This window comes from Nuphar pumila, chromosome 7 (assembly GCF_984573655.1).
Source record: "Nuphar pumila chromosome 7, dmNupPumi1.hap1.1, whole genome shotgun sequence".
In the NCBI taxonomy this organism is placed as follows: domain Eukaryota; kingdom Viridiplantae; phylum Streptophyta; class Magnoliopsida; order Nymphaeales; family Nymphaeaceae; genus Nuphar; species Nuphar pumila.
In genome coordinates this window covers 112,035,997-112,049,135 of record NC_143255.1, presented here as the reverse complement: position 1 = coordinate 112,049,135, position 13,139 = coordinate 112,035,997, and the positions used below count along the sequence as shown (strand labels likewise).

General features: G+C 43.8%; 1 protein-coding gene and 1 long non-coding RNA gene across 3 annotated transcripts in view; one reads left to right on the top strand and one right to left on the bottom strand.

Moving 5' to 3' along the window:
* LOC149832956 (uncharacterized) overlaps nt 1-7,201 on the bottom strand; it is a 49,798-nt gene extending 42,597 nt beyond the window's left edge. The window contains exons 1-2 of one of the 2 annotated variants that reach the window (XR_016433378.1): nt 6,828-7,201; nt 6,469-6,595 (exon numbers count right to left, since the gene is read on the bottom strand). This is a non-coding gene — a long non-coding RNA (uncharacterized LOC149832956). The remainder of the gene's footprint in view (nt 1-6,468; nt 6,596-6,827) is intronic. The other variant, XR_016433377.1, reaches the window with a different exon arrangement.
* A 467-nt stretch (nt 7,202-7,668) lies between these two features.
* On the top strand, nt 7,669-11,449 carry LOC149832955 (uncharacterized). Its single transcript, XM_090013346.1, has 4 exons — nt 7,669-8,605; nt 8,701-9,089; nt 9,177-9,194; nt 9,977-11,449. Exons 1-4 carry the CDS (start codon nt 7,669-7,671, stop codon nt 11,447-11,449), a joined length of 2,817 nt encoding a protein of 938 aa, XP_089869472.1.
* Nucleotides 11,450-13,139: the final 1,690 nt, after the last annotated feature.

The window sequence follows — 13,139 nt, the reverse complement described above, 5'->3', positions numbered from 1 at the left end:
GGAGGCATTGCGGGTGGTCGTGCACCCAGTACTAATTCAATCTGATGGTGTACCTCATGCCTCGGAGGTAGCTTATTCGGCATCTCGGCGGGCATAACATCACCAAACTTCTTCAATACTGGTGCTAAGGCTTTTGGGACATCTATGACTTCTTCTGCCTCGTCTGTAGCACAAATTACGATAAGAAAAGTCTCGTCATTGCTTTTCATGCCTCTCTTCAACTGGAGTGCAGACACCAAGTGCTCACAGGGCTTCCTTGTCATCGCAATAACCATGTAGGGCTGACTCTCACTCTCAAAACTGACAACGTTGAGGTGGGGCATCAACACTACCTTGTTACTTTTCAAGAATTTCATCCCGATGATGACTTTAAAATCATTCATAGGTGCAACTGATAATGTGATCTTTCCCGACCAGTTATGGATCCTCATTGGTACATCACGAGCGACATTGTAGATGGCCTTAGCCTCCAAATTAACTGCATTTATGTGGCTTTTTTTCTGTTCTCATTGTAATCCCAATTGTTCTGCTTCTTCACGCGAGATGAAGTTGTGCATAGCACCAGTGTCTATCAATGGTAAGTCTTTCGTTGAGCGGAAGTTTCAAGTACATCAACTCTTTGCATATTGTCGGTTCCACAATAGTTGTGACCTTTACTGCATTCATCATCTGCATTGCACTAACTGTTGGCGCCTCTCCAGGTTGATCCTCTTCCTCACCCTGAAAAACATTCATAGCTCGTGGTGTCCGGTTATCTCCATTCCCTTGACCGCGGTTTTTATTGGGACATGTATTCTGCCAATGATCCCCATGTCAGATTCTACAGTCACGACGACGATAATTTTCGCCCTAAAAGTTATTCCAATTTTGGTTATTATTTTGACCATCTTGTCGGCCATGATTCTGCAGGTTTCTCCGGACAACATTTTATTCTTGGTCGTTCCTTTGGTTGTCCCTTCGATTGTTGCGATCATTTCCTTGTTGTTTGCCTTGAAATGTAGGGTCATTCTTATCAAGCTCGACAAGTTTCTCTGCAATCACAAGCACCTCAGCTAGCGTTGCAAGGTCATGCCGAATGAGTTCTTCGTTTGCCCATCCTTCCAGCCTGTTGCCAAAATAGAACAACCGATCATGATCATCCATTCTCTCCACTTTCAGCATTATCGAAGAGAATGCTTTGACATAGTCATGCACTGACCCTGTCTGTTTCAATGCCAGCAACCTTTTGCAGGCCATTTTCTCTTTATTTTTAGGTAGAAAATAGTCTCGCATTTCCTTCTGGAGGTCCTCCCACGAGACTATAGCAACCAATCCCCGTCGAACATCACCCAAGCGACGTCTCCACTAGAGAGTCGTTTCATCTGCAAGGTACATTGTTGCAGAACGCAGCCTATTTGTGTCCTCCTCTATCCTCGCAGCTTCTAAAAACTGGTTCATCTCGTAGATAAAATTCTCGAGATCCTTTGAGTTCCACGTGCCTTTATACTTTGCGGGCTCAGGTAACCTGTAACGTGGTCTATCCACGTATGTTGCAACGCCGACAGTCGGGGCAGTTCTCAACAGTCGCTCCAACTATTCATTCTTTCATCTAACAATATCCAATTAAGCAGCCATGATGTTGAACCCACCCAACAAATCATCAAATCTGGTGGAAAAATCCTCCACCGAGTAGTTAAGTTTAGTGGCAAGACTTTTCACCGAGTCTTCCACTCCCTCTATTGTTGTCTTGATCTCTGCATTGAGATCATTAAAAGTGACACAAGTTCCATTAATCAACTTCTCCATGTTGGTCACCGACCCAGTCAGCTCCGCAACATCGCGCAAGATGGCTAACAACCGATCATCGGCCATGAAATCCTCTGCAGCAGGAACCATACTACCTAAAGGGGTCATGGCATTCTTCTTTGGTGCCATTGTCACTCCCAATGTCGACAAGGCTCTGGTATCAACTTATCACGAGCTTAGAAGAGAAGGCCCCGTGACGTAGCTTCGGGCAAACACAAACACTGAAGGCAGACCTTTTGAGCGCACAAACAACGCACATCACACGCGCACGAGCGAAAACAAGAGTACACGTATGCACAAACACAAAGAGAGCAAAGAGACAAGGATGTAAAAAGCTGCTTTATAGATACTTGAAAGCAAAGTACATCAAGAAGGGAAGAGAGGGTCCGAATACATGGGGTTCTTAGGCCATAAGGGCTTGTGGGGCACTCTAGAGTGTCAAAGAGGTATATACATCAGAGCAAAAGGTGAAAAACATGGCGGTCCGGAAACTTAGAGTGGGCCATTATATACACAACTGCAAATATAAAAAAAAAGTAGGCCAGATATTCATTTGATGATGCTCACATACAATGAATTTAATGCCATAATTTGACATTTGTGATTTGGCATGGTTCCTCTCTCTCTCTCATATTTGTTTATATATTGTGCTATTTGTTCATGCTCATTCCACAATGCAAGGTGATACTAAAGCTCTGGTTGCAGAGCACATCTTTTCATTAATAAGGCAGAGAGGCTACTATTGCCCAGTTTTGTTCTCTATATTGGCTATGATACATCTGGCATGGATATGCTTTGACGTGATTAAAGCTGCCTCTACAGCAGAGCTAGCAGAGAGGAATTCCAGTGCTCGACTTTCCTTAGAAAGCCTTTGATGAAGACACTTGTCTATCATTAAAACTAGTTCTACCAGTAGGGAATTGGAGAAAACAAATAGGCGCTGCTATATCTCAGTGGCCACCTGTTACATAGCCTAGTGTTGAAGTAGTTGGTTGCTAGTTTGAAGTTTTTAAGAACATTTTGCAGACGATCACTTGGTATAGAAAAAGTGAAAATATTCATTTGCTCATTGCAAGTCGATTTTGTTTTTTTTGGATGGTGCTGTAAGTTCCATTTGTTTTGTGCAATTGTGGGTCTTCACTTGCTGATTTTGTTTTTTAATAAAGGTACCACAGAATGACCTTTTCTAAGTTCTTTAGGATATAATGAGCAACACATCTTAAACTGTCTTACTCATGACCTTTTTGTGTGAAACATGCATCTAGATGATATTGAACATTGCTCTACTTCATTTGATAGGGCAATCATGTTGGTTCAATAGCTCAATGAGTGAATATGATTGCCCTATCAAATGAAGTAGAGCAATGTTCAATATCATCTAGATGTATCTTTCACACAAAAAGGTCATGAGTAAGATAGTTTAAGATGTGTTGCTCATTATATCCTAAAGAAAAGACCCTGTTGTCTCATACTTAGAAAAGGTCATTCTGTGATACCTTTATTAAAAAAAATTCAGTAAGTGAAGACCCACAATTGCACAAAACAAATGAAACTTACAGCACCATAAAAGAAAAAAAGTTGACTGGAAATGAGCAAATGAATATTTTCACTTTTTCTATACCAAGTGCTCATATGCAAAATGTTCTCAAAAACTTCAAACTAGCAACCAACTAACAGGTGGCCACTGAGATATATCAGCGACTATTTGTTTCCTCCAATTCCTTACTCGTAGAATGAGTTTTAATGGTAGACAAGTGTCTTCATCAAAGGCTTTCGAAGGAAAGTGAGAGTTTCCAAAGAATTATTTGAACATTTCATGGTCTATGCACAAACATAGGCTTTTGACATTCAAGAGAGCAATCAAAATTTGATTATGGCACCAAATGTTCTACCAGCCCAGATTTAGAGTATGGTACTCAATTAATCGTTTCATTAGTTTCTCTCTTCTATTTTGGCGCTCAACCATATATTTTTTAACTTATAAGACGTGTGAATTAATAAGATTTTCAAGTACTTGGGGTTCACTAAGCTTGTTATAAACTTTTTAAGTCCTATATGCACAAAGCCACATATTGGTTTACCACCGAGGTGGTATCCCATGTGGTAAGCAGGGTCCTGTGTCAAGCTGAAGGGCCCAGGATCGAATCCCTCTGACACATGGGTGTCTATTGTTCTGGTTGGGTCCGCCTAACCCCAGCTTGCCTTTCAAAAAAACAGCCACAAATTGGTTTCCAAAGCACTAACAAACTTGTGGGGCACTTGGTTTATAATTCTCTATTTTCTTTAATCAAGTGATTATGTTTAACTTGTACAATTAATTTAATGTTCTTTGTTTCCTGCAGATCCTGTTGGGGCTATTCCGATAACATTGCTGCAGATAACCCTAGATGTGGTAACGTTGATTGCCTTCAGCCTATTGACACAAATGTAGAATTTTGTTCTGCAATTAAAACCAAACTAGGTATCCATGGCATTACTAGGGGGCTGAGATGCTCTGCTATAATATTCTCCTTGGTTCTTCCAATGAAGGCATGTTCAATGAGTATTCTCCTGATGTAATGCTTCAGTGAGGCTTTATACAATTGCAGTTGGACTTTCATACTGAGATGAGGTTCTGAGAGGCGGAAACTATTGAAATTCTGGGTGCTTTACCCTTAACAACATTTGCTTGAAAATGTTTAATTGTTTGTCATTTTCTAGGATGGAAAAACTAGTCCAATTATACTGATGCATAGGCACTTTTACTAGAAGTTAGTATCATAGAGGTTTGGGAGCTGGCTTCCTTAAGCATTAAACGCTAGTATTGTGAACTTGATTTCTAAGTTGTTATAGTGTTGACCCTTGATTTGAAGCATGTTTCTTACATAAAAGAGTCAAAGGGAACTTGATTTCTAAGTTGTTATAGTGTTGACCCTTGCTCTGTAAAAGATCCCAGCGGAGAACCAAGCCTTTAGTTACAGTATTTTGACCGCTGCTGAAGGCCCCATTTTCTGCTGGAACCTTTACCGGCAGTTTTGACCATCGCTAAAGAGTCTAAAATGCAAAAAGTGTATTTTAGCATCTTTTTCATATTTTTTGGATGGTTTTGCCAAACTAGGAAACGAAAGTAGGAAACGATATGGGAAGCGGACGTAATAAGCGAGGCATTTTAAATTTTATAGGAAGCAGGAAGCGAAGTATCAATTTAAAAGCGAAATATTAAAAAAAATGAAGCAATATGGTAATTGAACAGGAATCGAACAAGAAACAAATAAAAACTAAAATAAAATTGATCATTCTTATATTTCATAATTTTTCAGTAAAAGAGTTAAATTTTTGTTAAAACCTAACAATAATGGTTACAAATTTAAAAAAAGTACATGGAAAGTGAATAAAAGCCTGAGAAAAAATACATGAAAAGAAATGTGAGAAAAGCATATAGGAAGCATAGACCATATGTGTGAAAAGAATAGAAGCGTGGGGGAATCAAGATTCCCATAAAGTTTCCGAAGCGAGGAGTATCGCGCTTCCGAAGCGAGTTTCCGGGAAGCAAGCTTCTCACTTACCTAAGAAGCTTCTGGTAACTCTGGTTCAAGCTGTATGACTCAATGTAACCACATAGATGTGTTCAGTATAGTTTAGTTGCTTAGGATCCATTCTAAGAGTTAGAAGAGTTGGACTGTAGTTCAAATTTCTGTCTAGGTGATTAATATAGTTGGGAGTTCATGGTTTATAGTTTGAAAGGATCTAACCATCTCATTTATTTTAACTGGTTTTGTGTTGAACGATGGAGGATAATGTTCTCCATCTATAGATGGAAACACCATGAATGGAGAGTTGGTTATACTCTTAGAAATCACACAGGATGGTTCATGAAGATAGGGTGGTTCGTACGTCAAGAGCAAGGTGTTCTTAAAGGATAGATGTTGTGGCAGGAAGTTCTTTAGAACTGCAGCCACGGTCATGTAGTTATTGAAAGCTCTCATCAGGATGTGAGAATTTTCAATCAAGAGGTGGAGGGAAGAGGTCGTCGGAATTTGATTGAAGACAAAGTTATCGATTTCTTTGAGAGGTTTGATAGAATCATGGCTTGATTGGTTTCCTTCAAAGATATAAGATTTTGGAGTTTGTATCCGTTGATGTATCTTGGTCAGGGTCTACAAAACCCCAATTTGCTAATCCAACAGAGAAACTAAGATCGTTTTTCCTTTTCATAAAAAAAAGTTAAATTTTTGACTCATGAAATTTTAGTATATTGTGGGTCATGGATTTTTGAAGCCCCAATAAAATCTTCTTACATGTCATAGTCACATGAATCAAAACTCTTTAACTACTAAACGAACTTTGTAGGCAACATTCATATCATCCAAAACCTAAAAATAATTCTAAAATAGATGGAAAGTGATTGCTACTTGATAATTTCACTTTCATTAGCACCAAATATTAACACACACGCACACATAAATATAAATAAATACACGTAGGTAGAGAGAGAGAGAGAGAGAGAGAGAGAGAGAGAGAGGCTTTACAAAACCTGTTAACCTGTTCAAACTACATCAAAATGCAGAAATGAAATTCTCAAACTTGGAATCAAACGTTTATATCAATCAGATGATTGAAGACCGTTCAGTAAGAACGGGTATTAAGGGAGGGAAAGAAAAAAAAGACAAGAGAGAGAGAGAGAGAAAATAATCCAAGAGATACCATTTCAATCAAGCATCTCCACACATCGGTAATGATAACGGTATGTGCCCTTCCTCCGTTCGTACAAAAGGCAGAGATCTAAGGCTCCCTTTGTCCTCATATGCTCGGCGAAGATGCTGGGTTCTTTCTTCGTAACAAGTGACACCCAAAAGTACCCAAAAAAACAAAAAACATATAAAAAAGGCAAGAAAACATACCCATAAAAAAAGAAAAGAAAAAAAATCCAATAAAAACAACAAACAATTAAGTAGCATCGCTGCTGCTAAAGTGAATCCGGGAGTAATGAGCGGGCGAGGGGTTGAAAAAGTGAAGGAAGAAAAGGAAAATCATAATAAAGAGACGCATTGATTGATCCCTACCTAGTCTTTGCGTTGCATAGGCCTTTTTGGAGGGCCTTGTCTGCTTGCTTCCTTTTGTACAGATGGCGCAGTCGATAGGCGACGTAGGTGGCTTTATTTGGGAGAGTCGATGGTCGGCTGAATCTCACGGAAATCGTCCTCTGCAGCAGCATGCACGCCATTGAATGGGCAGCAGCAGCAGCAGTGCCGAGCCCTTCACCTCATCCCCAGAGAATGTTAATATCTGAGCCTCTTGAGGCCTATACAACCCCACCAGTACAATGATTATGATCGAGTAATTCATCTAATCATCCCCATCCGTACCCTACTGATTTGACTTTTACTTTCTTTATTTCTCTGTCTTTTTTACTTTTTTTTAATTGATTTCATCTGCGGTGACATGATAATAGTTAGTCTAATTCAGTCGCCATTACAGAACAGAGAATCAAATTATTGCGCTTTTTAATGGTAATAATACAAGGGAAAAGAAGAGGAAAGGAAAGGAAAACAAGAAAAAAGAAAAGGTCGTTTCAGCACACTGGCCCTGCTGTGAAGGGTCTCACTCAGCCACCCTTTCAAAGCTTTTCCTTTGCCTTTTTACCTCTCTCTCTCTATTTGCCTTTTCAACGTCTTTTGGAAACAACACCTCATGGTTCTCCGCTCTCTGTTTCCCCTCATCCCTCCAACCCCATCAACTAAGATAATGACGAGTCTGGTGCAAAAAAGACACAAACACAATGTCTTGGTGGGGTTTGGTTGGGAGAGTGAGATTCTTGGCCATCTTCTTGTAGTGTGATAGAAAGAGGGAGGGGGAGTCTCTCTCGCTCTCGTTTTTTTTTTCTTTTTGATAGGTGATAGAATGATGGGTGACAAAGGAGAGAATCAGATGATGAAGCACTCGTCATCGAAGGACCCACCAGAGGAATCAACAGGGGGAGTTGGAGTTGGAGTAACAGAGCAGCAACGCTACGAAAACCCTAACCCCAACCCTAATCCAAAGAGAGTCAGATATGGAACCGGGCAATGGAAGCCCGTCAACCCCCCACAACCACCACCACCACCATCATCAAGCCCACCTCAGTTCCAAAACCAGCCACCATCACGACCGTCCTCCTCTTCCCCGGCCACCTCACACCACCAAGCTCAGCCCACCACCGCCGACTCCTCCTCCCCATCTCACTCCGCGCGCCCTTCCTTCTCCGCCGCTTCCGGCCAACGCCACCCCACAAAGCCGGACCAGTACTTCCAGCTACGGAAAGGGAAGTACGTCAGCCCGGTGTGGAAGCCCAACGAGATGCTGTGGCTGGCGAGGGCGTGGCGGTTGCAGTACTCCGGCAGCGGCGGCTGCGGTGGTGGTGGAGAGGGAGAAGAGGGTGGCGGCGAGTTCGTGCCGTCGGGGAGAGGGAAGAGCCGGGCGGAGAAGGACAAGGACGTGGCGGAGTACCTCAACAACCACGGCGTGAACCGCGATGCGAAGACGGCCGGGACTAAATGGGACAACATGCTGGGCGAGTTCAGGAAGGTGTACGAGTGGGAGAGAGGCTCGGAAAGGGAGCAGGTAGGGAAGAGCTACTTCAGACTCTCCCCCTACGAGAGGAAAATTCACAGGCTCCCCGCCTCCTTCGATGAAGAGGTCTACGAAGAACTATCGCAATTCATGGGGCTCAGAACCAGAGCTTCACAAACGAGCAGATCCCCTTCTCTGGGACGCACCATCACTACTTCTACTCCTGAATCCTTCAGATACCAGCTTACTTACAAGTCCGATATCGTCAGGCCTACAAGAGAAGACTCATCAGGTACGTATTATATATGATGCACTGCTACTGTACTCCGTGTTGTTGGTTCATGAGTATTGATTGATTGACGGTGGTTGTTGGTTGGTGAGGAGTAGTGGTTAGGCAGCAGCAGCAGCAGCAGGCTATAGTGGTGGCGGGTGGGAGCGAGGGGATGATGGTTAGGATGATGGGGCAGAAGGAGTGCCAACCAGAGCAGCAGGGTTGTTCGAGAGAGATGAGAAGGATAGGGAAGGTGAGGATGACATGGGAGGAGTCGGTGAGCCTGTGGGCGGAGGAAGGGGAGAGCCAAAGGGGGAGGCTGAGGGTAGAGGGGCTCAGCTTCTTGAACGCGGAGGAGCTGACGTTCCTTGACGACTCCATGGCGGCGAGCTGCATCGAGACGTTCGAGGAGGGGCCTCTCAGAGGGTTCTCCGTGGACAGGTTCCTCTGTGGCCAGCAGATCAAGGTCTTTGGGCGGCGTAGATCCTCCGGTTCGTTTTCCCTTGCACCCCACCAACCACTCTAGAGAGAGAGAGAGAGAGAGAGAGTTGTGATTGTATGTATATGCCTCTTGTGATTATATTTCGTGTAGGCTTGCTTTGTTATTGCTGTTTGCGTTTTGGTGTTGTTTCAGGGAGCGGGGAAAGAGTACAACAGCCACCACCAGAGCCGTTGATCAGATGTAAGCCTGAGATCTTGCATCTCATTTCCGAGAGCCTCTCCGATACCTATCAGACGCGGTTGCATGCATCATTCATCATTGTGTTGATTTTAGTATATAAAAAACAATCTCGAAAAGGAATCCCTGCATTGGTGAAATGCATGGTGGGAAGGTTCGGAGGCCACCGCATGGGAAGTAGAAATGGACGTCACGGTAGAAACTTCTGCATCTGAGTGGTCAATCGGATCAGATTTTCGAAACGTATAAGATTTGGAAGGATTCGACTCTGATAGCACTAGTCTCTTTTTTTGCTCGTTTGACACCCTGTGAGAGAGACCTCCAAGTCAACTCGGATGCCTGTCCTATTTTGAAGAGCACCAACCTTTTTCGTCCAAGATTTTTGAAGCCCTCCTAAGTTTGAGTTTGTTCTCATATTAACGTGATTCGGAGATGACACACACACTGGACCACTATAAACTAGATCTATTTTCAACTTGAAGCATGTTTTTAGCATGCTCTACTTGACTCCAACTTGGTTTCTTGAACCTTTCAAGCCATCCTCATCTTTTTCTGAATCGTCAGCCGTCCATTTTTCAGCGTATTGAAAATATTCTTATATTATATTAAATACGATCAACCGACTAATATACAAAATAAACCATGTTAAACGTATTTATACCGTCAAATCTCTCACAATCTTTTTTTATTTTGTATAGGCAAGCTGGGGTTAGGCTTTCTCTTACAATCTTTCACAGGACGCTAACAGTCTCTCTGGTGTTGGTGCAGCCGTTCCTCCATTGGAATACCAAGACCGAACCGAGTACTACGTTGGGTGCCTGAGGGTGCCAACAACGTCAACCCTGCCGAGCCTGCTCGAGCTCTCATGGCACCTCCAGGAGCCACCGCCTGAGGAGTTCCGCTTCCCCTTGAGGCGGGAGGTCTTCCGGGACCTCCCACCAGGTAAGGAGCTCTTCTTCACCCCCTCTTCCGACCTCGACTCTCGATCCATCGTCTACGACATCATCGGCCCCCTCATCAGATCCACCACCACCCTCACCACCAGAGACTCCTTCATCCCTCTCTGGGACGACTGCATCAACCGCATCATCTCCCGTCTGTGCATCCTCGACATCCATTTCGTAAGAAAACCAACCACCACCACCCTCTCTTCTACGCCCTCTTCAGAAACCATGCAGGATGAATGGCCTAACATAACAGGCTTCGTGAAGAACTTGTGTCTATGGAGAGGTGAGGAGACCGATCAGGTTAGAGAAGGAGTGTCGAATCCATCATCGACCATCCTAGACAAGCTCCTCTGGACCTACGGCGAGCTGCCATACCTGCTGGGCTACTACGCAATAGGCCACACGGTCACCTTCTGCGCACTCAGCAGGTCACAGGATCGAACCACTCGGACCGACCTCCTCACTATCGACCTCTCCACGCCATCAGAGCGGCTCAAGGCCTTGGTCCCAAGCTGGCGCATCTCGAACCTCCTCCCACTCCTCGCAGACCACTGCTGCTCCAAGTACACCACGACGACCACCAACACAAGCCCTTGCTTCAGTGACTACCAGAGACTGGACCGAGGGAGAGGGAAGGTGGTGGAAATAATGCCTACGATGGTGAAGAGGGTGTTTCCCAACAGAAGAAGATGGTCTGCTGTTAAAGAGATCTACGATTTCTTGGACCATAGAGTCCCCCACGCCGAGTACTTGTGTGGGGTGTCCGAAACCGAGCTGGCCTTGGTGTTTAAACCGAGAGGGTGCGGTATCAAGCCCGCGAGCATAGAGCAGTTGGTGGAGGCGCTCAAGTTCGTGACGAAAGCGCTGGTTGCACTTCACGATATGTGCTTCATGCACAGGGATTTGGGGTGGGAGAACGTGATGAGGAGGGTTGATAGGGAGGAGTGGTTCATCGTGGACTTTGAGGACGCCATAGGGTCCCCGCAGATCTACCCCCACAGCGTGAGTGGGGTGAGCCACGCGCCCGAGATGTGTAGGGGGGTGCATGGGGTGAAGGTGGACGTGTGGGGGGTGGGTCACCTCATCAAGACGTGTGGGCTCAATGTGTCGCACCACCACCTGCTGAAGGACCTGCAGAACCGGTGCCTTGAGCAGAACCCGGAGCAGAGGCCGACTGCGGCCGACTGTTACCATCACCTGCTGCAGCTGCAATCCTCCCTTGGGGCCTCCACCTTCTGAGAGAGAATCTCCTTTGCCATATCTTTCATACGATTTTTTTCTTTTTTTCTTTTCTGCAGATTCTGTGGAATGTAGTACGAGGTGGTGACATTCACATGAGCTCAGAGATTTTTCTTTTCTTGTTTGGTGGGCATTTAATTTTGTGGAGAAGTTGGTGTACGGGGGTAGGGGCAACAGCAGCAGGCGCGTTTTTGTGTTTTTTTTTCAATGGCAAGCTGGGGGGTTAGTCAGACCCCTACCAGTTACACAACTATACCAGGGTTTTGAACCTGCAACGTCCCAACACAAGGTGACGTGCACTAGCTTCTCCTACCATACAAGCTGAGCCCCCCGTTGGTACATTTTGGTGTTTGTGTTGTAACAGGGATGACATACGATATTCTGATGATACGGCCGTTTCATTGGGACATTTCTCACAAACGATTGGATGAGATGAATGTATTTTTTTGTTGATAATCATAATGTGGTGCTAAGGACTTTTTGGCAGATTATCAGTGGGGCAGCAAGTCGAGTCACCTTGAGTCGTGGCTCTAACAATGTTGTGAGGAAATTGAGAAAAAAAATAGGGATTTTTTATACGAAATATGAAAAACAAAATCTTCCTATATATGATGGAAGGTTTTCATATGAGGAGATTTTTACATATGAAAAAATTCTCCATCTAAATAGGTGCAGGAGCAGAAATGGTTGTGAAATTTTTCTTAGCTGTATGTCTCATGTTTCCGTTTTTTTTTCTGGTAGGCAAGCTGGGGTTAGGCAGACCCCAGACCCCACATTGATCGAAATAACACTTTACAATGATCTTCCTCAATAGAAGCTAATCCATAGAATATAAAATAATAATAATAATAATAATTCTCAAGAAATAATCCCTAACAAAAGTCCAATATTCAAACCCAATATTATTCTTTGTCCTATGGAAGGTTTGCATATGATGTGACGTGGCTCAGCTTTTCCCAAATACAAAGTGACTGCCTTTTTTTCACGTGTAAATCCTTTCATACCTCGCATGGTGCAGGTATTTCATGAGAACTTTGAAGACGAGTTCCTCCTCCACATGTTGAGCATATTCCTAAACCTCCTGTACTATGTGATAGATCACCTTGCTCTTTTGGTGACCCATCAATTATGGGTGATTTGTGCTCTTTTAACGATCCTATGCATTGTGAGAAGTCACAATACAAGCTTTTCCTTGCTCATTATGTGCTAGACCTGAAACCCGTGGTGGACGATGGTCCTTGCGAGTGACAACGCTGTAGGCAGGGGCACCAACTCTCTCATGTATAAGAGAGCTCTTTCGGCAAAGCACCATCAGGAAGAATCTTCGCATGCGGACCAAGCCATTTACGCTATGAAAAACATCCCATGGTATTGGGCTGGATCACTGACAGATCAAAATGAAGGTAATGGAGCAGAGGAAGATGATGTGCAAAAACAAATCGCACGCTGCACTTGCAAAAACTTGCTTCGCTCTTTTTCTTCACTATTGATCAACTTTTTCTTCACTATTGATCAACATGAGATTTTAAAGATGAAAAAACAAAAACCGAAAAATAACCCACGGTCCCATGTAAGGGAGTGGTTCCAAAAAGAAAGCAAAGAAACTACCACCACTAATTTTTTTAACTTGCTAACAAAGTTAGCTTCCCACGCACACTTCGTGGAGTTAACTCCCTCCTAAGATGCTGCA